Below are 24,625 nucleotides of genomic sequence, written 5' to 3' on the forward strand. Positions count from 1 at the left end.
TTGACAAGATGATCTCTTAAATTTCTTGAAATATTAAAATAGAAGAAATAATAGCTCTTTTGCGTTTCTATTCCTGGCTTCTCTCGTATAAGGTATATTGTCCTACGGTGTTAAAACTTTGGTTTATTATTAATTGTTATAATGCATGAAACAGCATTTTACCATTTCTATATTTTAAAAAATCTCAAAGATCTGCATTTAAATTTTTATAGGATACCTATGAACAATTTCTAAACATCCAGATATATGAAGATCAGCTGAGATCCAAAGGATTATTTTCCCTGGATACCAAGCCAATGTAAGTTGCTGGTTGCAAGAGTGAATGTGTACGTGGTAGGAGAGGGGAAAAAATGCTAGTCTCCAGCTTAGAGTTGAGGAAGTGCTGCACTGTTGGGAGTGCTGTTTTTTGGATGAGATGTGAGATCAAGTAAGGGTAATCAATTCTGGCCAATATACCTCAACTAATACTTGAGAGATTATCTGGTCATTATCACATTGGTGTTTATTGCACCTTGTTGTCCACAAATTGCTGCTGTTTTTCTTTCATTTCAATAGTGACTTCTCTGCAAAGGTATTTCATTGGCTTTAAAGCTCTCAAACGTCCTATGGTTGCGAAAGGTGATATATAAATGCAAGTCTTTTTTTTCCTTCTAACAACGTTTTAAAATGAACCAAAGTACTTACCCGGAACCACCTCTTGACAGGTTGTCAACTACTGTAGTGGAGTATGTCATTGAAGGCATCCTAAAAATAACTATACTAATATATCAAGCATATTTGCATTTCCCAACTGAAGGGCATGGACAGCGTTTTGAATAAATCTATTAAAAAACAAGAATTGAAAAAGCACCTTTTATTTTAAAGTGGCTGTTTCAGTTGCTAGTTCCATTCTTTGTCTCTAAATGGGGAAGTAATTATTTACAGTCATGTGAATCACAATAACTAATGTTGATACACAATAATTACTTAAGTCATTTGAATAAATTTGCCATGAAAAATGTAACCGCAATTTTCAGTCTATCAGAATCATTTAAACCTAATTATCTGATATTTTTGCCTGTCTCTGACCATTGTTTATAATAATGACTTTTGAATATACAAGTTAAAATGTTAGCTATTTTTAGTTTGAAGAAAGTGGAACTTTCTTTGTGTGCAGTGTATAGTATTGAACTCCTTTTAAGGAAGGATGTAAATGCATTGGAAGCAGTTCAGAGAAGATTTACTCGACTATTATCTGGAATGGGCAGGTTGTCTTATGAGGAAAAGTTGGACAGGTTAGGCTTATATCCACTAGAGTTTAGAAGAGTAAGAGGTGACTTAATTGAAACATAAAAGACTCTGTGGGGTCTTGACAGGGTGGAAGTGGAGAGAATGTTTCCTCTTGTGGGAGAATATAGGACGAGGGGTCACTGTTTGAAAATAAGGGTCACCTATTTAAGACCAATGAGGAGATTTTTTTTCTCTTAAGGGTAGTAATGTCTTTGGAACCCTGTTCCTCGAGTGGTAGCAGAGTCTTTGAATATTTTTAAGGCAGAGCTAGATTCTTAATATAAAATGGGGTGAGAGGTTTTCGGGGGTGGGCAGGTGTGTGGAGCTAAGTTTACAATCAGATCAGCCATGATCTTATTGAATGGTGGAGCAGGCTTGAGGGACCAAGTAGCATACTCCTGCTTCTAATTTGTATGTAAACATTTTTTGAATTGAAAGCTGTAAAGCTGTCAGAGTTTATAGTGTGGTAAGATATTATCTTGAAGGACAAGGTATAACTATTCAGGGCTGCAGTAGAGTAGTAACACAATTTGTGTTAGGATTTGCGAGCTAGATAAAATTATCTTTTACGTATCTAACTTCCTTATGCCCAAGGCGCATAGGCACTAATGGGGACATTTTACAAGTTTTTCATATCAAACAGTGTTCATTGATGGAACTAGATGGTTCAGCATAGTTCTTAAAGTTATTTTGCAGTGATTTTAAACCGAGTTACACTCAGATGGAGAACTGGACAGTTAATGAAAATGCTTTGTTGATTTTTGTTGATAAACCCCTTTTCAGTTGTATCAATAAAACTGCATCAGGTTACCACTCTAGAATGCATCAACGAGTGCTTTTATTGGAAAGAAAGGAAGCCGTTGCATTTTGTTAAACTGCCTGATTCCTCTCCTTCATTGAAGATTTTACATTTGTGATTATGCAAGTGAATGTTGTTAGAAACTTCATGCCCATTGACAGACAGGGAGAAAGCAGTTGGTCCATCAAGCTTTCCTCACACCTTAACAGCCAGACCATCATAACATCCCCTACCGTCTCCCAACCACTGCAGAGTCACGTGACCTGGTAGAGGCAAAACAGAAGAGCAAATGCACGGCCAGTAAAGGAAAAATATTCTGTCTTTCACTACCTTGCTGCTCTGCAGCATCTAAAGTTAAAGTAAAGTTAATTTATTAGTCACAAGTAGGCTTACATTAACACTGCAGTGAAGTTACTGTGAAAATCCCGTAGTTCCCACTCTGGTGCCTGTTCAGGTACACTGAGGGAGAATTTAGCACGGCCAGTGCACCTAACCAGCACGTCTTTCAGACTGTGGGAGGAAACCAGAGTGCCCGAGATCATGCAAACTCCACACAGAGAGTGACCCAAGCCGGGAGTCGAACCTGGGTCCCTGGCGCTGTGAGGCAGCAGTGCTAACCACTGAGCTACCGTGCTGCCCCATCTTGTGCTTGTTTTATCTCTCATTATTTATAGACTGAAAAGAAAGGTCAGCTGTGCAGATTCCATGTTAAGCCCCCAGGGCCAGTGACACCCTGACATAAGTTTTTTAAAAATACTTTTTATTTGCAGTCAACGAGGAAATGAGATTAAAGCTAGCTCAGTCAAATCTTAACTACTTTGTGCCTTAGACTCTTTGTTTTAGTACAAAATATATAAAATAGCTCTTTCACCCCCATCCCCACACCGAATCCTTTCTGTGGAAAAATGGCCAAAAGAGACCATGTGCCTTGCTAAACTACAGCAGGTTTTTCTGCCCTGGACTGCAACTCAGCAGACTAATTTAGTTGAGGATAATCGTGGCCACCAGAAAGAAGTTTAGTCAAGTTTCAACAATCCTGACATAGAAACAAAAGAGCAATATTCAAACCATTGCCACACCATCCTTGAACTGTTGGACATATTGTGCAGTTGAATGCAGCTTTTCATTCTCTTTGCGAAACACAGTTTGATGGATAATTACCATATTCCTGGTAATTATTTAGCTGAATTGTTCTACTGTTTCCTTTTCCTCACAATGCATTTCTTGGTTCCATCCTCTTTCCTAGGTGATATAACACCAACTGAGATGAACAGGATTTTACTACTTAGATTTGTTTTCACTCACTAGTTTGGGTACTTTCAACAAATGTGACAATATAGCTTGTAATTTCTTAGTCAGCCTAGACTAATTCAGATCTGAGAACTTGGGGTGTACAATATATTAAGTTAAAAATCAATTGTTCATTCTTTTTTCATTCAAACTTTTTTATCCACTGCATATTAATCATTAAGTTGTTAACAGTAACATTTTTTTTGTTAATTCAGCATGACTGAAATATAGAATCATGAAATGTTAGTCAAAAGGAGACCATTCAACCCACCATGCCTTTGTTGGTTCTTTTCTGGAGCTCTCTAATTTGTTGCACTTTCCTACTGTTTCCCATATCCTTCTAATTAGGTTCCCTTCATGTATTTATCCAATTTCCTTTTGGAAGTTATTAAATCTTATTTCACCACAAATCCCCCTTTAACTTCTCTGCTCAAAGGAGAAAAACCTTAACATCTCCATATAACCGAAGTCTTTATCCTTGGTATCATTTGAGCAATTTCACCATGATGAAACTTAGACCATGATGTCCTTGTGAAGTGTAATGCCCAGAATTGAACACAGTACTCCACCTGAGGTTTAACTCGCGTTTTATCATAGGTTAACATAACTTCCTTGCCATTGTACTCTCTATTTCTATGAATAAAGCCAAGGATTCCATATACTTTTTAAACAGCTTTTTCAGTTTGCCCTGCTACCTTCAAAGATTTATCTGGATACACCCCTTGGTCTAACTGTTCCTGCACCCTACCTAGATAAACATAGAATTACATTAGTTCTTGTTGGTGTTTATTTTCCACTTGGGCCTTTTCACAATCTTCCTCATCTAACTATTATCAGCACAACATACAATGCTTTCTCCCCCATGCTTCCTACCTTCCTCTTAAATACAATTACACCGTTGACCTCAACTACTCCAAATTCAAAAGAACTGGCAAGGTTTCATCACCCTCTGGCTAAAGACATACGTTCTAAATTTGCTATTCAATTTTTTTGGTGGCTGTCTTATATTGACTGTGTCTAGTTTGTTCTTATTCACAGGAGGAAACACTCTCTGTTGACTCCATCAAAACCATTCAGAATTTTAAAGTGCTTTATTATAGAACATAGAACAGTACAGCACAGAACAGGCCCTTCGGTCCACGATGTTGTGCCGAGCTTTATCTGAAACCAAGATCAAACTATTATGTCATTCTTCAGCTGCCTTTTTTCAAAACAAAGAGATCCAGACTGTTCATCCATTCCTGAAAGTTATAACCTTGCAGTTCTGATATTGTAAATCCTTTTACCCCCTCACCAGTGTGTTTATAATATAGCAACCGGAATTGTACACAAGACTCTAAGTGTAGTTTAAAATGATTCAACAAAAGTTTAGCATAACTTCTCCACTTTTGAACTGTATCCCTCTAGAAATAAACCCAAGTGCTGGCTAAATTGTACTATTTAGTTAATATTATGGGACAATTAAAAAGTAAACTTTCCTTTCAGTGGGAATGTCTGGATTAATAGGCTATCATTGGAGCAGCAGATATGCACCATTGGGAAGGCCAATATCTGTTTCCCATTCATAATTGCCCTTGGTAAATGGTGCTGAGCCAGATTCTTGAACTGCTGCAGTCTATTTGGTGTATGTACACCCAGAGTGCTATTAAGAAAGGAGTTCCAGGATATTGATCCAGCGACAGTCAAGGAATGGTAATATAGTTCCATAATGTATGGCTTAGAGTGCTGGTTGCAGGGGGTGACATTCTCCTGTGTCAACCATCATGTCCTTCTAGTAGGTAGAGATCACTGGTTTGGAAGATGCTAACAAGGGGGCATTGGTGAGTTGCTACAGTGCGTCTTGTATGTGGTACATAAATACTACTACTACTTGGCGTTAGTGGTGGAAGGAGTGAATGATTGAGTTGGTAGTATGAATGGCAATCAAGCGGGGAGCTGCTTTGTCCTGGATGGTGTCGAGCTTCTCGAGTAGTGTTGGAGTTGCACTCATCCTGGCAAGTGGAGACTATTCTATCATGTTTCTGACTCCTGCCTTATAGGTGCTGGACAGTTTTATTTTGGTTGAGGGGGATGGTCAGGAAGTGAATTATTGGCCTCAAAATTCTCAGTCTCTCAGATCTTGTTGAATGGCTCAATGGACCCAAGTAGCTTACTCCTATGTTCCTATGGGATATGGGGATAGTGCAGGAAAGTGGTATTGAGATAAATGATCGTGACCTAATTGAATGGCAGAGCAGGCTCAATGGGCTAAATGGCCTACTCCTGCATCCATGTTCCTATGTTATTAGTGGAGGATTTAGTGATGGTAATGTTGACTATCAAGGGGAAATGGTTAGGTTCTATCATGTTGAAGATGAGCATTGCATGTCATTTGCAGCCTGCACATCACTCGCCACTTATCAGTGCAAGCCTTAATGTTGTCTAGAGCTTTCTGTATATGGCATAGACTGCTTCAATGTCTGAGGAGTTGCAAATGATCCTGAATGTCATGCAGTCATCAGCAAATATCCCCACTTCTGACGTTTATGATGGAGGTAAGGTCATTGATGAAGCAGCTGAAGATGGTTGGGTCTGGGATAGTACCTGAGGAACTTCTGGAGCGATTTCCTGGGACTGAGATGATTAACTTCCAACAACCACAACCATGTTCCTTTGTACTAGATGTGACTCCAATCAGTCGAGATTGTGCTCCTGATTCCCAATGACTTCAATTTTTCCAGGACTCCTTGTTGCCACACTCGGTCAATGCTGCCTTGATGTCAAGGTCAGTCACTCCCACCTCTTGAGTTGAGCTCTTTTGTGCATATTCAGACCAAGGCTGTAAGGAGGCCAGGAGCTGAGTGGTCCTGGCACAACCCAAACTGAGCAGGTTATTGCCGTGTAAGTGTTGCTCGCTGGCACTGTGAACACCTATTGCTTTGCTAATGGTTGAGAGGAGAGTGGTAGGGTGGTAATTAGCCAGATTGGATTTGTCTTTTGTGGGCAGGACATACCTGGGCAATTTTCCACCTAGTCGGTTACTTCTAGAGACTTCTAGACAAATCTTCAGTACAATCACAGAGATGTTGTCAGAGCCCATAACCTTTACAGTCATCGATTGTTTTCAGCCAATGCTTGATATTACGCAGAGTGAACTGAATTAGCTGAAGGCAAATAATCTGTGATGCCGGGGACCTCCAGAGGCGGCCTTGCTGGATCATCCTCTTGGCACTTATGACCAAAGATGGTTGAAATTACTTCAGCCTTGTGCACTGAAGTGTTGTTTTTTCCCTATCATTGGGGATGGGGATATTTGTGGAGTTGTCTCTCCTGGTTGGGTGTTTAATTGTCCACCACCATTCACCACTGGATGTGGCAGGACTGCAGTTTTGATCTGATCCATTGGGTTTGGAATCAGCTTTGTATATCACATGCTGTTTCTGTTGTTTGACATGCAAGCGTTGCACTCATTTTTTGGAGTAGGACTTGAACCCCACAATCTTCTGACTCGGAAGCGAGAGCGCTACCAAGTGAGCAACAGCTAACAATTACAAGGATGGCTACATTCCTTGAGAGCCTAAGCATGTACTGCGTGCCTGCATGTTTTCATGGTGCAGAAGAAGTTAGCTAGGACATTATTTAAAAATATGTAGTTATTGAAATTTAAGCTTTTTTGACATTATCAGCATAGGTTGCAGCCATTAATTGTATCAGATCAAATCATCCCTCTAATTAGGGTAAATTTTCTTGGATTTTTATTCGCCTGTTTTAAAAGAACTCGTTTTATTTTGATGGAAGAGTAAGAGGAAAAGCATTCTGGAGTAGTTCTATAGTTGAGAAAGTTTGCTGCTTTCCCTGCTTAATTTTTTGTTGCAAGCAATAAAGGTCCCTTACCCAGATCCATTCCTGTAATACATGCATTCACCCTTTTTTTGAGCTGTATGGTAATCAGATGCTCATGAGGAATAACAGGAGTTTGTCATGTTTAGTTTTTTACCCATGGCCACTACACACATTTGCATCATTTGGTTGGTTATATGATTCTGTGGTACTGAAAATCTCTTTCTGTTATCCATTTACTAGATTTCTTAGTTGTTTAATGTTAGGTGCCAGTTCTTGCTTTGAGGTCAGATCGTTTACTCGAGGACTGGATTGTGCAATATTGTGAAATTCTAGTCCTCAGTGTACAGCTTGTCTTTCCACTTCCATCATCACCATTGTGTTTAATTTGCTTCATGTGAAGAGTTGATTTGTTATAATGCATCTTTGTGAGCACCAAATTAGATTTGTTTACTCCAGATGAGAGAAATTGCTTTTCAACTGGCTTATTTTGTAAGTGGATACGTTGGGATTTGTCTATACATTTGTTTTTGTCCTTTAAATGGCGATTTGTTACCACAGGAGCTTTCAGGCACCACCTTGGATCTTAACCAGTGTTGATAAATGATTACTGGTTCAGACACTCTTCTATTTGGCTTGTGAGGAATTGTCATACCACACGTTAGTAATTTTTGTCTTGGAATGCTAACTTTAATTTCAATAACTTAAATCTAATTAGGACAACAGAAATGTTGTTACCTCGGCAGTTTCAGGGGTTTCTTGCAAAAACAAGCTAGCTTGAAAATATCCATATGCCCATTCCTACATCCGTAAAGGTGTCTTGTAACATGTTGCTTTATTAGATTGTCACCAAACATAACGTGTAATTTTTGTTTCCTTAAGCTTAAGCTGTGTGTCAAAGATGGGCTTGTTGGAAAGTGTCCATGCATCAAAGTATTTTTCCTCCCTTAAACATTAAGGTTGTGTCGTTGCTCATCTCACCCAGGCAAATGCATTACCTGCTGTGCCCAGCAATGAATCATTGACACTGACGTTGTAATTTAATTTGCTGCAGCGTTGATCCTGTTCTGCACAACAATGCCATCTGGTGTTTTCTTGGGAATGGGGACTGCAGTAAGAATGACGGCAGATTCCAAGAAGTGGCTTAAAGAAGATCCATTGGACCCGGTGCTGCTCAAATTGCACATTTCCCAATTTTCTAACTTTAGTTTTGGTATTCGGAAGCAATGGATCCTAAAACACATTAATAGCACTCACAAGTGGAAATTGTTGCTGAAAATATTTTGCACTGCAATCCATGCAGTGGTTATACATACCTTTAGCTTGTACGGTTAATTTTAGTCAACATTTCGCAGATGGGCACTCTCGAATGGTAGTCGCATTTTTTTTTTTCAACCACTTTCTCGGGTACCTCCTAAGAAGTCATTCAGCTGACAAATAAATGGCAAGTTTTGGTTTTGCATTTTTCTTCCTTCCTCAATATAGCCTAAATGCATGATTGATAGGTATTATACAGCAGTAAAGCCAAATATTTTGAAGAGTCTTACTGCAATATATTGCCTCCAGGACCCTAATTTTTGAATGGAGAGTAGATAGCATTTGGTTAACATGGTCCAATATTCAAACTGTCAAGCATTTATAATGTAATTCACTCCTGCCTCCTCTCTCTCCACTCCCTTAAAAGATTGTTGCAGGTGAATTCCAAAAATAAATTATTTTTTGTTGCTGTTTGTTGAGGATGCATCTTTTTATTTTGGAGCATGATATGCCTCCACTTTAGGAATCACTTTTTATTAATCCAACAAGACTTACCAAGAGCACTGTGGCCATCTGGGTATAACCTAGATTCCACATGAAATCAGTATTTTTGTTTGCATGAGTAGATTGGATTCAGAGGATAAGGGAAGCTGTGAAGTTTTCCAAGCCTTTGAATGAAGAACAGTCCCAGGAAAGAGTAGAATTATCTGATGCTGGCACACTGGGAGGGCTATTGAAAGGTTCGTGAAACATTGAAGGAATTGAATGAAGGGGAAACTGAGTGCAATAGAGTCTCGCAACAAATTCCAACCAGCAATGCATCTTCCAAAAAAATTCTGACTGGCTGCAAGTCCATGATTACAGCAGCAACATCACCACTTAAAAACATAAGAAATAGGAGCAGGAGAACTATACAGTTGTTGAGCCTGCTCCACCGTTCAGAATGATCATGGCTGATCTTGGGCTTCAACTCCACTTTCACACCCCTTTCCCATATCCCTCGATTCCCTGAAATACCAGAAATCTGTCTATCTCAGCCTCAAGTAAGGGGCAATGGTGAAAATAGCATTGTCACTGGGCTAGTAATCCAGAGACCCAGGGCAGGTTCAAATCCCAGATGGTGAAATTTGAATGAAATAAAAACCTGGAATTAAAAGTCTAATGATTATGAAACCATTGCCGATTGTTGTAAAAAAATCCATCAGGTTCACTAATGTTCTTTAGGGAAGAAAACCTTCTGCCCTTACCTGGTCTCATCTACATGCAACTCCAGATCTACAACAATATGGCTGACTCTTAACATGTCTTCACAAGCCACTGTTAAAAAGCAATTAGAGATGGGTAATAAATGCTAGCCCAGCCAGCAATGCCCACATTGAATGAATTTTAAAAATATATATATGCAATGATGGCACATCCACAACCTTCTGGGGTAGAGAATTCCAAATATTCAGTCCTTTGAGTGAAGAAATTTCTCCTTGCGTCGATCCTAAATGATTGAAACTGTGCCCCAACTAAGGAAGCGACATCTCCGTATCTGCTCTATGAAGCCCCTTCATAATCTTGAATGTTTCAATGAAATCACCTCACATTCTCTGAAACTGCAGAGAATACAGACCCAATTTACTCAGACTTTTGTTATAGGGCAACCCTCTCTTTCCAGCGACCAGCCCAGCGAACCTGATATTCCCTCCAGTGCAAGTATATCCTTCCTTAAACATGGAGATGAAAATTGCGCACACTGTTTTAAGTGTGGTCTCGTCAAAAGCCTGTACAATTGGAGCAAGATGTCCTTATACCTATACTCTAATCCTATGAAGTAAAGGCCAACATGCCATTTGCTTTCCTAATCACTTGCTGTACTTGTATGCTTCTATATTCCTTGTATGAGTACACCCAATTCTCTCGGTACATCAACATTTATAAGCTTCAAGCCTTACAAAATATTCTGCTTTTCCATTTTAATGTCCAAAGTGAATAACTTGACACTATCAGCCACGTTGTTGCCAACTAACTTTACCTGTCTATATCCCTTTGTAGCCTCTTTGTATTCTCTTCGCTGCATACCTACCTAACTTTGTACCATCGGCAATCTTAGATGAAAAGAGAGTGTAATGTATCCAAGTCATAAGCATAGATTGTAAATAGCTTAGACCCTAGCAGTGATCCTTGCAGCACTCACCAGCCGCAGCCTGCCAATTTGAAAATGCTCCATTTATCCTGACTCTCTGCTTTCTGTCTGTTGAACAAACTCTATCCATGTTAATATATCACTCTCGACTCCATGTACCATTTTGTTCTGTATTAATCTTTTGTGTGGCATCTTCCAAACTCATGACTTCTACCACCTAAAAGGACAAGATATATGGCGACATTACCATCTGCAAGGTCCCCTCCAAGCTGCACACCATCCTGACTTTGAATTACATTGCTGCACCTTCACTGTCGTTGGGTTTAAAATCCTGGAACTCCCTTTCCAATAGCACTGAGGGTGTTTCTATATAACATGGAGTGCAGCAGTTCAAAAAGGCAACTTACCACCACCTTTTCAAGGGCAGTTGGGGATGGGCAATAAATGCTGACAAGCCAGCGATGCCCACATTCTATGAATTAATATAAAAATTAGTGACTGCCTCTTGGAAATTTAAGCTTATTAGTGGAAATCCAAGTATATTACATCTACTAGTTCTCCTTCATCTAGGGTAAATGCATGGTGTTATGGGATCAGACCTGAGTGGGATTGTGATTGATGCAGACTTGATGAACCAAATGGCCTCCTTCTGGACTGTAGGATTCTATGATTACAAACTCAAATTTAACACTTTTGTCAAACTATGTTGACTTGTTCTAATACTGTGCTTTTTTAAGATGACATAATAGATGTCAGCACTTTCCCAATGACATTACAGGCTAGTTTCTGTTATCGCTCTCCTCATTTCTTGAATAGTGGAAAATCATAGTCAGTGGTTGAAAATTTCCCATCTCGCCCAGCGCCGGAATCGTAGTAGGCGAGACAGAAAATTTGATGGACCACTTAAAGATCCGTCGAGCTCAGGTGGGAATTTCCAGTCTTGGGGTGTGTGTGGCTGGAAAATCCTGTCCAGTGTGTCTACTATCTCGCAGATATTCCTTTTTGATCCTGATGTAGTCCAGCAGGTCCTGGAGATTTGTTGGATTTCAGTCCCTTGAGTTCCTCCAGTATTTTGTTCTGCTGATATTAATTAGCTTATTTTCCTCTTAGTAACACCTCTTTTGCCCTTAATTCTGGCACATAATTTGTGTCTTCCCTTGTGAAGATGCACAATATCTGTTCAATGTCTGTGCCATTTCTCATTCCCCAAATGATTATTTCTGTTTCTGCTTCTCAGGGACCAACATTTACTTGAGCTACTCTCTCTTTTGTTTACTCATTTTATTTTTTCTTCATTTTATCATCCTTTTGGTAGCCTTTGCTGGTTTCTGAAACACTCCTAATCCTCAGACTTACTACAGTTCTTTGCAACATTATAAGCCTCTTGTAATCTAATGTTATCCTTACCTTCCTTAGTAAACTATGGATGGATCATTCTTGCTTCGTTTTTGTTTTTCACTGGAATGTATTTTGTTGAACATTTTTAATTGTTTCTTTAAATGTTTCCCACTCTTTATGGCCATACATTTACTAAATTAACTGTAGCCAGTCCCCTCCCCTCATCCAATTGGCTTTGTTTAAGATTGATTCTTGTTTCTGACTGGGGTATGTCGTTTTCAAACTTAACACTTCATCTGTCACAGATCCCACTCAACCTTGGTGTATCATTTAAAATTACACTTTTGTTAGATTTGTACAGTTACTATTCAAATATCTTACTGATGCATTTAATTCACACTGATAAAATCTTTAAATTAAAAATGCTAATGATCTCACGATCAAGTTACTACAATGTTTTAATTGTAACGTCCTCCCTACCTGTATCTGGAATATGTAACCACTTTCTGTGATATTTGATTTGTGACACTTTTTAAAAAATCATCACTGTTTTCTTGTCACAATTTAGAAGTTAGTACTTTGTTTACTCGAGTAGCTTAACTACATTTTTTAATCTAGCAATAGAATTGGAAAAACCACTTCCCTTAAGTCTTGAATTGTGATCACATGCACGGGCTACAATTCCAATAATATCAGTGTTCACACATAGAGAAATGTAATTGCAAGCTTGAATAAGATAGTTTTTAGGTATCACTGAATTGGGTAAATCACTCGATTTTCTCCTTTTCTCCAATAGAAATTTAGTTGGAAGTAGATGGTTGATAAAGGAAGAGCTGGAAGAGATGCTGGTTGAACAAATTTCTGACCATGACGTGAGTAATAGTGTTTTATGGGTTATATGTTACTTAAAAGATTTGGCCTTTGCAATATTGCCAGAATTGCAAAAAAAACTCACTGGATTTTCTTATAGGTTGCTTCCAAAGTTGAGAATTTGTGATTTTAGTCTTGTGAAGATCCAACTGGATACTAACTGGAGCAACTAGTATAAATTTGGAGGGGAAAATAAGTTCCAGAAAATGGATGGAATTGAGCTTTTGACAACCTGGGAAAAATCCTGTCCACCTTTTCATTCAGACTGAAGAAAAACTTAGAGTTAATATACATATTGCTGTGCTTTCCCATAATTATAACAGCTGATTAAATGATCCAGAGGATCTTAAATGTTTACTTGGAGTATTTAAAACTTGTGTGCCTACCATAATCTAATTCATAAAAAATTAATAAGGCTATTTAATTCTTTTTAGACAAATTTCAAAGCAATTGAACTATGTGACAAATGTTGATTAAAACCACCTTACTAATAGTTTCCATTGAGCTTCACTAGGAGATTAACTTGAACTTTTATTGGAATCAGACCCTGAAAGAGCAATTTGCCATTGGCTAAAAATGAAAAATATTCAAAGATTTAATTTAAAGACAGGAATTGAATATTTTTCTTTTGCCCTTGTTGAGCCCATCCATAATTGTCTTGACTTTCACAAGAGAACAGGAAGCGTGCTTGCTTAACTTAACACCAATAGTGTTGGGATAATAGTTTTTATGTAATATATTGACAGTGTATCAATACTCAATGTTCTGAGTGGAAACAACAGTTGTTGATGATCCTACAATTAATTTTCTGACATATTAGATGCCTAAAGTGTCACAGTTAACAATTTACAACACACTGGTTGAATGTATAAATATTTGATCACTGAAATTAAATTTCCATTTGTTTTTATTGGTATCTAGTGTAATGCTGATGCTATCAAAAGACTACATAGATTCAGAAAGGAAACTTTTCTTTAAAAAAAAGTCTAACTTGGTTTCCTCTTTTTTGTTTGAAGGGTATCCATATATACTTGGAATTGAAATTACTCTTCCTTCTCATGCCATGCAAACATTTGATTTTGCTAAGATGATTTTTAATTTTCTGATTTACAAAGGTAAATTTCCCACCTGGAATATTCAATCAGAACCTGGCAGTTCTGATTGAAAATCCATGACCGTGATTTTACCATCCCGCCCGCCAAGGGAATCAGAATGGGTAAGGGGTGAAACCATGGAACGGTCCGTTGACCTTGGGTGGGAGTAAAATCCCACCCCATATGTCTGCTAACTTGCTGTAAAGTGCCAGTAGGCCTCTCTTGTTCAGCTGATCAGGGGTTAGCATTCCTTTCAGGTTTTTCGTGCTAAATCACGATGTTGATGTCAGTCTTAACTGCTGCTTTGATGCCTTAATTGATGAATATGTCACAATGTGGTATTGAGCTATACAGGACAGAAACATCTACACTGGAATACTACTGCCTTGCCTACCACGAGAATCGGAGCAGGTGAGGGGCAGACAATGAGAAGGTCCTTTGACCTCGGGTGGGATTTTCCAGTCACGGGTCGAGCGAGGCCATAAAATCCAGTTCCTAGTCCTCGCTTGAGTTAGTTACTCTCAGTCTGGACAATATTTAGGTACCAGAATTGCCCTCAGAACCAGCGGATATCAGAACATTTGCTCCTATTAACTGTTGGTATCTTTGGTGGAAGGTGCTTGCGAGTTGGTCAATTCATATGTATGTGATGCCATGCACCATCGAGTAGGCTACTGACGCTGCTTTTCAAGTTAATGCATACAGACCTGCATTCTGGTAAGATACTGGACAATATTGCTGCCCAAGGAATGGTGACCCAACAACAGACAGTGTCTTAATAGTAGGGGAGAGGAAAAATAAAGCGCTTAGTGGGGAAGGGGAGAGCCGGGAGGGCAGGAAGAAGGTTCACCCTTAGCTGAAACTATGTAGATAAATGAGAAAACACCCGGATAAAAATAAGAACAGAAAATGAAATTGATTTCTGCTCAACTTAGATTGAACAGTGGATCCATTGAATGCATAACAAAAATGCAAGTAACCAAATATAGAGAGGGGAATTATGGGGGAACAGACAGGATGTGAATAGCAAAATTTAGTTTGTTAGAATTTGTAGAGAATGGCACTCGAGGCCAACATGAAGGACATTGGAGATTTGGTGTGATCTGGTCCAGCCAGAGTAAGCAGTCAAGAGTGCATAGTTAATGCCAAAACTCCAGACATTTTGGCAGTTTCTTTGCTTATAGGTGGATAATATTTTATATATAAAATGCTACAGGGAAGAAAACTTGGAACTGTGTCTATTCATAGAAGTCATAGAAACCCTACAGTACAGAAAGAGGCCATTTGGCCCATCGAGTCTGCACCCACAATCCCACCCAGGCCCTATCCCTATATCCCTACATATTTTACCCACTAATCCCTCTAACCTACGCATCTCAGGACACTAAGGGGCAATTTTAGCATGGCCAATCAACCTAACCCGCACATCTTTGGACTGTGGGAGGAAACCGGAGCACCCGGAGGAAACCCACGCAGACACGAGGAGAATGAGCAAACTCCGCACAGACAGTGACCTAAGCCGGGAATCGAACCCAGGTCCCTGGAGCTGTGAAGCAGCAGTGCTAACCACTGTGCTACCGTGCCACCCGTGTATACGAACGTATGCATACACTCGAGTAATGGTAAATAAATTATTGACTCATCTCTACTCAAAAGACATATGTTCACTGAATATTCATTTCTATACACACTATCATTTAAAATAAAATTAGAACTCTAATATACATAGAGTACATGAAAAAAAGGTTCCCTTGTCTGAGTTGTTCTATTTTAATTGAAATGAGCAATTCCGAGTTCATTTGAATTCAAGTTATTCAAAACATGTTGCATTTAATTTCTGCCTATCAAAACTGCATCCTCAAAAATTATGTTTTATAATCATAATTGTGTGAAAATTCTTGTTGACTTTGACAACTTCCAGTTTTTATTATGGGACAAACCAAATGTAAAATCTGAAGAGAGCCGGTTATAAAATAACAGCAACTTACATTAACATGTCTATAACATAGTATGAAAATGATTAACATGTCTTAATACTTGAATGAAATGTTTACAGCCAGATCTTGCTTGGTATATGTGCAAGCTGGTTAATCAAATAGCTGAAAAATGCTACTTAAACAGTCCTTTATCCTGTAATTAGGTTAATTCCATTTTTACACTAGCTTAACAAGAAGGCTAACAACGAATTAAGCAGTCTTTTTCTCTTTGTCACTTCTCCAGCCATTGAAGACATTGCTTGTAGATTGTTGGTCTAGAGGGACTGGCTGTTTCTTTTTAATAATTAAATGTTTACTGTTGTGCGGTTGATTATATGCTTTCATGTGTCCATGATCCTTGTTTCTATTGTATAACAGTAGTCACAGAATTTATTACAATGTAGAATAACCAATATTAAATTATAGATTAATAACAATTCTAGAGCTTGAATTTTATTTGCTATAAAGAGATGCCTGTCTGAAGCATGTGTATTATCTTTTTGACTTCTGGTTATTTCTAAGTTTGCAACTTTTTGTTTAAAAAGATTATAACTATATAACAATCACTTGCTGGTGACGCAAGAAAAGGACTTGTACATTTCTGGCAAAGCATGCCTCCAGTCGGTGCACCTCAGTATGATATTCCTAAAGTTGTTTGCAGGCAGAACTATTATTTCCACTAGGTCAAGGAATGCACATAACACAAGGCTTTGTTTAAAAAAAAATTGTATCTTGCAGTGAAAATCTTCTTAAGGCAGTAGGATTTTACTTTAACACTACGGTTTGTAGATTTTCTAAATATCATACACAATCCAGTGAGAATTCTAACTTAATATCCTTATAATTGTTAAAGTCCAAAGATGTACTGACATCCCTCCCAGATGAATTGTAGATATATAATAGCCAGTGCCAAACTACCAATCTCTGTCCACATCCCACACAATTTCTATCTATCAATTCTGATTTGAGAGTCTCAATTCTCTGTGGAAGGAGATAGTTTTCAACTAGTGTACAGCTTCTGTTCCAGTCATGGAGAATAATAAAAGCCTGCTTAGTGAGTATTTCATTATTGTCTTGCTAGAAAATTGGTTCTACTGTATATTAATGCAAATTGTTCAAACTATTCTCCGAACCCAACCCTTATCTATTCACAACCCAATCCCAATTTTGGAGCTGCCAGAGCTAATGTATGCCATATTAAGTGTAGGACTGTGCAGAAGATAATGTGTTTAATTGTCAATTGTCCTGTTTAATAAATAGCTGACCTGTATTAAGTAACATTAGTCTTTCCTTTTATGCTTTAAACAGTACGTGCACTTTATTCAGTTACTGGAGCGTATGCTGTCCTTATCATACTGCAGTATTAAGGAAGAATATGTGTTGAAATTTCGTAGAAAGATGGAAGATCAGTCCAAGAAACAGATAATTGAATCTTTACAGCTTGATGAGAATGGAGTAGCTTTCAGTAAAGGGGAAGGTAAGAGAAAATCTACCGTAGAGCCCAGCATTCATTTCTGTCTATTCTGCAAAGTATGAAGTTCAGCTGTTGTTTTCTTAAACTAGTGTGGTGCTCTGACCTTCTGCAGTCTTATAATATGCCATTACTATTATACGATTAGACCCATCATCACTTTGTTTAATGTTTGTGCACAGTTCACATGTGTTCTGTTCCATTAGCCATTAGGAGGAAACTAACTTTGGAGGAAATATATTGCAAATTCTTTATTTTTCAAATTTAGGAATTTTCTTTAACTATTCTAACAATAATATAGAACTATGTGCCTGTAAATGCCATTCTGGTATTCAGTTACTGGCAACACAGCCAGAAAAACACTCTCAGTCGAACTATGCATCATGTTCTTTAGCAAAGCAGAACTCAACTTTGAAATGTATGTGTGAGACTTATAATATTACTTACTTTGGGGATGGGAATTCGACTTGTTAAGTTAACAGACGGCAACTAATGGAAGAAGGATTGTGCAAGAAAGGAGTTTGGCTGACTTCCAGCTGTTTATATGACATGCCTCATCTTGTACGTAGAGTTTGCCATGTTATATATTCCAGTTATACATATGGTTCACAGATTCTGGACTCCTCAGTAATGTAAATGAAACCAGACTGCTTGAAATTTCTCAGCTTCACAATGCGATGAAAACTGAATAAATGATAACTACATTTATTGGTTGCGGGTCGCAGCTGCATTACTAGAAGGCATGCATGTCAGCATGAGTATGACTGACTGCTGATGTGTACAATATGAACTTCACAACAGATTTTACCCTTGCAGCACAGAATATTGGACTTAGTGTTATAGTAGCAGTTATAACCAGAGAAGTCGACACATTCAAGCTCCCAATCCTCAAACAAGTGTCTTTTATTTCGCCAAATCAACTATAAGCACCTGAGGAAAGTCATAGAAATGAGCTTCAAATACCAAAGATCTATTAAATCTTATACCTGTACAAAATTTAGATGACAGGTTTGTACTATTCTGTGTTCTGTGTAACATAGTTATTTTGAAGAATATTCAAGAATGTATGGCTGCTGTTTCTAATTCCAGCAACTGCGTAAAGCTCAGCCCAGGGCACCTCTGTTGCACCTGCATTATATTTACTATTGCTGCATTCAATGCCACAGACAGCATTAAGTATGTGTTACTTCAGTTTTTCAAGACTTCTTTTGGATGAGACATTAAACTGAAGCCCTGTCCAATTTGGTAAGATATAAAATATCACTTAGAACTATTTGAGGAGTAACAGAGAATATTCATTTTCGGGGCCAAATGTTTTCCCTTAATTGACACAACCACACAATTGTTACAATACAGGAGGAGGCTATTTAGCTCATCGTGTCTGCACTGGTTCTCCTAGGAACAATTTGCTAATGCTACTTGCATATTCAGACAACATACCAATTTCCTCTTAAATGTCTCAATCAAACTTGCCTCCACCTCACTCTCAGGCTGTGTATTCCAGATCATAGTGACTCACTGTGTGAAAACCCTTTTCTTCATGTTGCCATTGCATCTTTTGCTGGTCCTCAATATACATCACAAAGAGCAAGGGTCCCAACACTACCACTCCAAATCTTCCAAATAACATCCATCAATCATTATTAACTGTTTCCTGTCACTCGGCCAATTTTGTATCCATGTTGCTCCTGTCACTCTTCTTCTATGAGCTATAACTTTTCCCACAAGCTTGTTGTGCAGCACTTTACCAAATGTGCTCTAGAAGCCTATGTACACCACATCAACAGCATTACCTTGATCAATCCCCTTGTTACTTAACAAATTTGTGCTGTCTTTCCTTAATTAACCCACATTTGCCCAACTGACTATTAATTTTGCCTTGAATTCTAATTTCTGGAAGCTTCCCCATTATTAAGTTTGAATTGATTTAGTTGCTGGGCTTATCTTTACACCCTTTTATGAACAATGATGTAACATTTGTAATTCTCCAGTCATCTGGCACCACCTCTGAGTCTAAGGAAGACTTGAACATTATGATCAGTGCCTCTGCAATTTTCACCCTTCTTTCTCTCGGTATCCTTGGATGCATCTCATTTGGTCCCAGTACCTTACCAGACAGTCTATCTAACACCACCTCTTTATCAATTTTAAACCTTTCAGGTGTCAGAATTACCTTCTCCCCACGCACCCCTGATCGACACACTCCCATTGGAAAAAGATACAAAAGTCTGAAAACATGTACCTACAGACTCGAGAACAGCTTCTTCCCTGCTGTCATCAGACCTTTGAACGGTCCTATCATATATTAAACATATTTTTTCTCTTCGCCCTACCTGTAGCTGCAACAATATATTCTGCACCCTGTCCTTTTTCTTTTCCCTTATGTGCTTCATGAGTGGTATGATTTGCCTGTATAGTGCGCAAGAAACAATACTTTTCATTGTACCCAGTACATGTGACAATTCAAATCATCCACCATGATTGTGCAACACCTTGTTCCCTGATGAAAGCATATGTAAAATATTCATTTTATATCTGTCGTGTCCTGCCTCTGTACGCAAATCCCCTTTTTTGGTCCCCAATTGGCCCCTATTTTCACTTTTCACTATTTATATGTCTGAAGAAGACTTTTGAATTCCCTTTTATATTAGCTGCTAGGCTCTTTTCATATTTTTGCAAAGCTTCTCTTATTTTCTTTTTCATTTCCCCTCTGGACCTTCTATATTCAGCCTGGTTCTCGGTTGTATTGTCCATCTGGCATCTGTCATAAGTGCATTTTTTCTTCTTAATCCACTAATCACGATCTCTCCTGTCATCCAGAAAGATCTGAATTTGTTTGTGCTACCTTTCCACTTTGTGGGAATATACCATGTCTGTGCCCAAACTAATTGCCCTCTAAAGGCATCCCATTGTTCAGATACTATTTTGTCTGGCAAACTTTGATTCCATTTGATCTAAGCCAGCTCCATTCTCATCCCATTGATGTTGGCTTGACATTGTTAAAAACACTAACCAGTTATTTATATTCCTTGCTGTTTGTCAGACCTTCCTGTCCTCAAATTAACTGCCATGTTTGCCTTCATAACAGTGACTACATTTAGAATAGTAAATCATAGACAAATACTTAGAGACTGGTTCATAGAATTCTGGGGAGTGACATTAAAACCAGAGTAGGTTGTTCAGCTTCTCAAACTAGTTTTCATCATTCAATCAGATTATATCTAATCTGTAGGCATTTGAGACTAGAAGACTTGGTATTGGAAAATAGTCTCTACAGACCTTTGAGGAAATCTGTGTGTCTGAAATATCCTTTCTCTCTTTTAGAACATGGAACATAGAAAAACTACAGCACAAACAGGCCCTACGGCCCACAAGTTGCGCTGGTCATGTCCCTACCTACCTAGGCCCCTCAATCCTATTAAGTCCCATTACTCATCCAGAAGTCTCTTAAAAGACCCTATTGAGTTTGCCTCCACCACCATTGACGGCAGCCGATTCCACTCACCCACCACCTTCTGAGTGAAAAACTTACCCCTGACATCTCCTCTGTACCTACTCTCCAGCACCTTAAACCTGTGCCCTCTCGTAGCAGCCATTTCAGCCCTGGGAAAAAGCCTCTGAGAATCCACCCGATCTATACCTCTCAACATCTTGTACACCTCTATCAGCTCACCTCTCATCCTTCGTGTCTCCAAGGAGAAAAGACCGAGCTCCCTCAACCTATCCTCATAAGGCATGCCACCCAATCCAGGCAACATCCTTGTAAATCTTCTCTGCACCCTTTCAATAATTTCTACATCCTTCCTGTAATGAGGTGACCAGAACTGAGCACCGTGCTCTAAGTGGGGTCTGACGAGGGTCTTATAAAGCTGCATCATTATCTGCCGACTCCTAAACTCAATCCCTCGATTGATGAAGGCCAGCACACCATACGCCGCCTTAACCACCTCCTCTACCTGCAAGGCCGATTTAAGAGTCCTATGGACCCGGACCCCATGGTCCTTCTGATCCTCTACACTGCTAAGAGTCTTACCCTTGATATTATACTCCTTCATCCCATTTGACCTGCCAAAACGGACCACTACACATTTATCTGGGTTGAAGTCCATCTGCCACTTCTCTGCCCAGTCTTGCATCCTATCTGTGTCACGCTGCAGCTTCTGACATCCCTCCAACCTATCCACAACACCACCAACCTTCGTGTCGTCGGCAAACTTACCAACCCATCCCTCCACTTCCTCATCCAGGTCATTTATGAAAATGACAAACAGCAAGGGTCCCAGAACAGATCCCTGGGGCACTTCACTGGTGACCGACCTCCATTCAGAAAAAGACCCATCTACAACCACTCTCTGCCTTCTGCAGGCAAGCCGGTTCTGGATCCACAAGGCAACAGCCCCTTGGATCCCATGCCTTCTCACTTTCTCGAGAAGTTTTGCATGGGGGACCTTATCAAACGCCTTGCTGAAGTCCATGTAAACCACATCTACCACTTTTCCTTCGTCATCGTGTTTAGTCACATTTTCAAAGAACTCCACCAGGCTCGTAAGGGACGATTTGCCTTTGACAAAGCCGTGCTGACTACTTTTGAGCATACTAAACTTCTCTAAATGTTCATAAATCCTGTCCCTCAGGATCTTCTCCATCAATTTACCAACCACTGAAGTTAGACTCACTGGTCGGTAATTTCCTGGGCTATCCCTATTCCCTTTCTTGAATATAGGAACCACATCCGCAATCCTCCGGAACCTCTCCCGTCTCCATCGACGACGCAAAGATCATCACCAGAGGCTCTGCAATCTCTTCCCTCGCCTCCCACGGTAACCTGGGGTACATCCCATCCTGTCCCGGCGACTTATCTATCTTGATGCTATTCAAAATTTCCAACACATTATTTTGAGAATAATTCGATCGTGCAGCCACTGTACCTATACTACAAGCCTGCATTTTTAGAGTGCCATATTATGTTCTCAGAATAGAATAATCATAGAATGCTTTACAGCATGACAAGAGTCCATGTAGCCCATCAAGATCGTACCAACTTTCTGCAAGAGAGATCCAGCCAGTCCTACTCCCCATGTCCATTTCATGTAGTAATGTTTTTCCTTTCTGATACTTAATTCCCATTTAAAAGCCATGATTGACATTGGCACATAGACAATGCAACCAAATCATAACCACGTGCTGCATGACAAAATATAACCTCGTCACCTTTGCTTCTTTTGCCAGACATCTTTAATCTGTGTCCTTTGGTTCCTGGTCCTTCCACCAAGGGAACAGATTCTTCCAGTCTAGACTCCTCAAATCTCTCAATGTTCTCTGTTGTAAGGAGAACAACGGCATTAATCCAATCCATTATTGTAACTGAAGTCCCTCTTCCCTGGAACCATTCTAGTAAATTTCTTCTGCACTGTTTCTAAGACTTACACATTCTCCCTTCAGTAAAATGCTCAAAACTGTTCAGACTACTCCAGTTGGGGTCAAACATCTGCTTTTTTGAGTTTTACAATAAGTACTCTATGCCTTTGTTTATAACACGCAAGATTCCTTGTTATTTTAAAATTGCTTTTTCAACTTACCCTATCACCTTTAACGATTTGTGCACATATGTATCCCAGTCTCAGTTCTGCATCCCCTATAGAATTTTACACTTCAGTTTATATAGCCATGTCCTCTTCCTACCAAAATATATCACTTCATACTTCTCTGCATTAAATTTCATACTTGCCATTCTCCGCCTATCAAAATCCTATTTCAGTTCATCACTATCCTCTACACACTTCACAATACTTTCACATTGTGTGTCATTTGCAAATATTTGCACCCTGTACACTCAAGTCCAAGTCATTAATGTACATCACAAAAAGCACTAATAGTACTGACCCCTGGAGAACATTACTACTGCTTCCTAACAATCATTCACCGCAACACTTTCCTGTCGCTTAGCCATTTTCATATCTATGCTGACACCGCCCCTTTTAATCCAGGGGCTTTAACTTTGTCAAATCACTGCTGAAAGGCCTTAAAGACCACATCAGCTGCATTACCCTCATCGCATTACCATCATCAACCTCTTATTTACTTCTGTAAGAAACTCAATCAAGTTGGTTCAACATGATTTGCCTTTAACAAATCTATGTTGGTTTTCCTTAATTAATCCACACATGCGCAAGGAACTGTTAATTTTGCCGCAGATTATTGTTTCAAAAGTCTTTCCTACCACCCAGGGTTAAATTGACTGGCCTGTAGTTACTGAGAATATCATTGCATCCTTTTTTGAACCAGAGGTTAACATTTTCTATTTCCAGTCCTCTGAAACATGTCTCTCTTGGAAAATTAAGGAAATTTCCACACCTACTTTCCTCAGCATCCTCTGATGCATCCTATTTGGATTCTGGAGACCATTCTATTTTAGGTACAGTCAACTTTTCCAGTACTCCCCTTTATCACTTTTTGGCCCACCCAGTATCTCAATTGCCTCTTCTTTACAATGACTTTGATAGCATTATCTTCCTTGGTAAAGTACACCAGCAATGTGGATACAAAATTGGCTGAATAATAGGAAGCAGAGAGTAACGGTCAAGTAATGTTTATTCGGGCTGGAGGAAAGTTTGTAGTGGTGTTTGCCAAGGGTCAGTATTGGGACCCTTCCTTTTCCTGATGTATATTAATGATCTAGATCTTGGTGTGACAATTTCAAAGTGTGCTTGACAAAAAACTTGGAAGTAGTATAAATTGTGAAAAAGACAGTATAGAACTTCAAAAAGACAAGTTGGTGGAGTGGGTAGAGAAGTGTGAGGTGATGCAATTTGGCATGAAGAACATGGAGAGACAATATAAAATAAAGGGTAAAATTCTTAAGGATGTGCAGGAACAGAGGAACCTGGGTATATATGTGCATAGATCATTGAAGTTGGCAAGACAGGTGAAGAGGACAGTTAGTAAAGCATGTAGTATTAATACTACATGCTTTACTAATTTATTAATACTCTGATGTATTAGTCAGCCTGACGTCTGTCCATGGCTCCTCCAGGATACCCACTCTCCTCCAGCACTGTACTATTTTTATTTTTTATCATATTTTACTGCCACCCTCCCTCCTTTTTTTCCCTTCTTTACCCAGTATCCAAGAATATTTAGTGCCCAAACCTACCCTTTATGGAACCAGGTCTATTATTTTGCACAAATCACATTCCCATGTGGCTATTTGTGCCTACAGCATACTAACATTAACCGCACTTTGTGTTTACACACATGCACTTCAAATCAATCTTAGATCTCCCACCCCCCCCCCCCACCCTTGATTTCTCT

The 24,625-nt window shown here is 39.1% G+C and overlaps 1 protein-coding gene across 3 annotated transcripts in view; it reads left to right on the forward strand.

The window, feature by feature from the left end:
- Positions 1-24,625, forward strand: part of mrps9 (mitochondrial ribosomal protein S9) — an 83,892-nt gene that overhangs the window by 52,492 nt on the left and 6,775 nt on the right. For all 3 annotated transcript variants that reach the window (XR_013498879.1, XM_078221959.1, XM_078221960.1), the window contains 3 exons: positions 213-298; positions 12,700-12,775; positions 17,152-17,320. Coding sequence is in view for 2 of the 3 variants with exons in the window: in XM_078221959.1 (XP_078078085.1) it covers positions 213-298; positions 12,700-12,775; positions 17,152-17,320 (331 nt within the window). In the remaining variant the exon portion in view is untranslated. The remainder of the gene's footprint in view (positions 1-212; positions 299-12,699; positions 12,776-17,151; positions 17,321-24,625) is intronic.

Source organism: Mustelus asterias, chromosome 10 (genome assembly GCF_964213995.1).
Source record: "Mustelus asterias chromosome 10, sMusAst1.hap1.1, whole genome shotgun sequence".
Classification (NCBI taxonomy): Eukaryota; Metazoa; Chordata; class Chondrichthyes; order Carcharhiniformes; family Triakidae; genus Mustelus; species Mustelus asterias.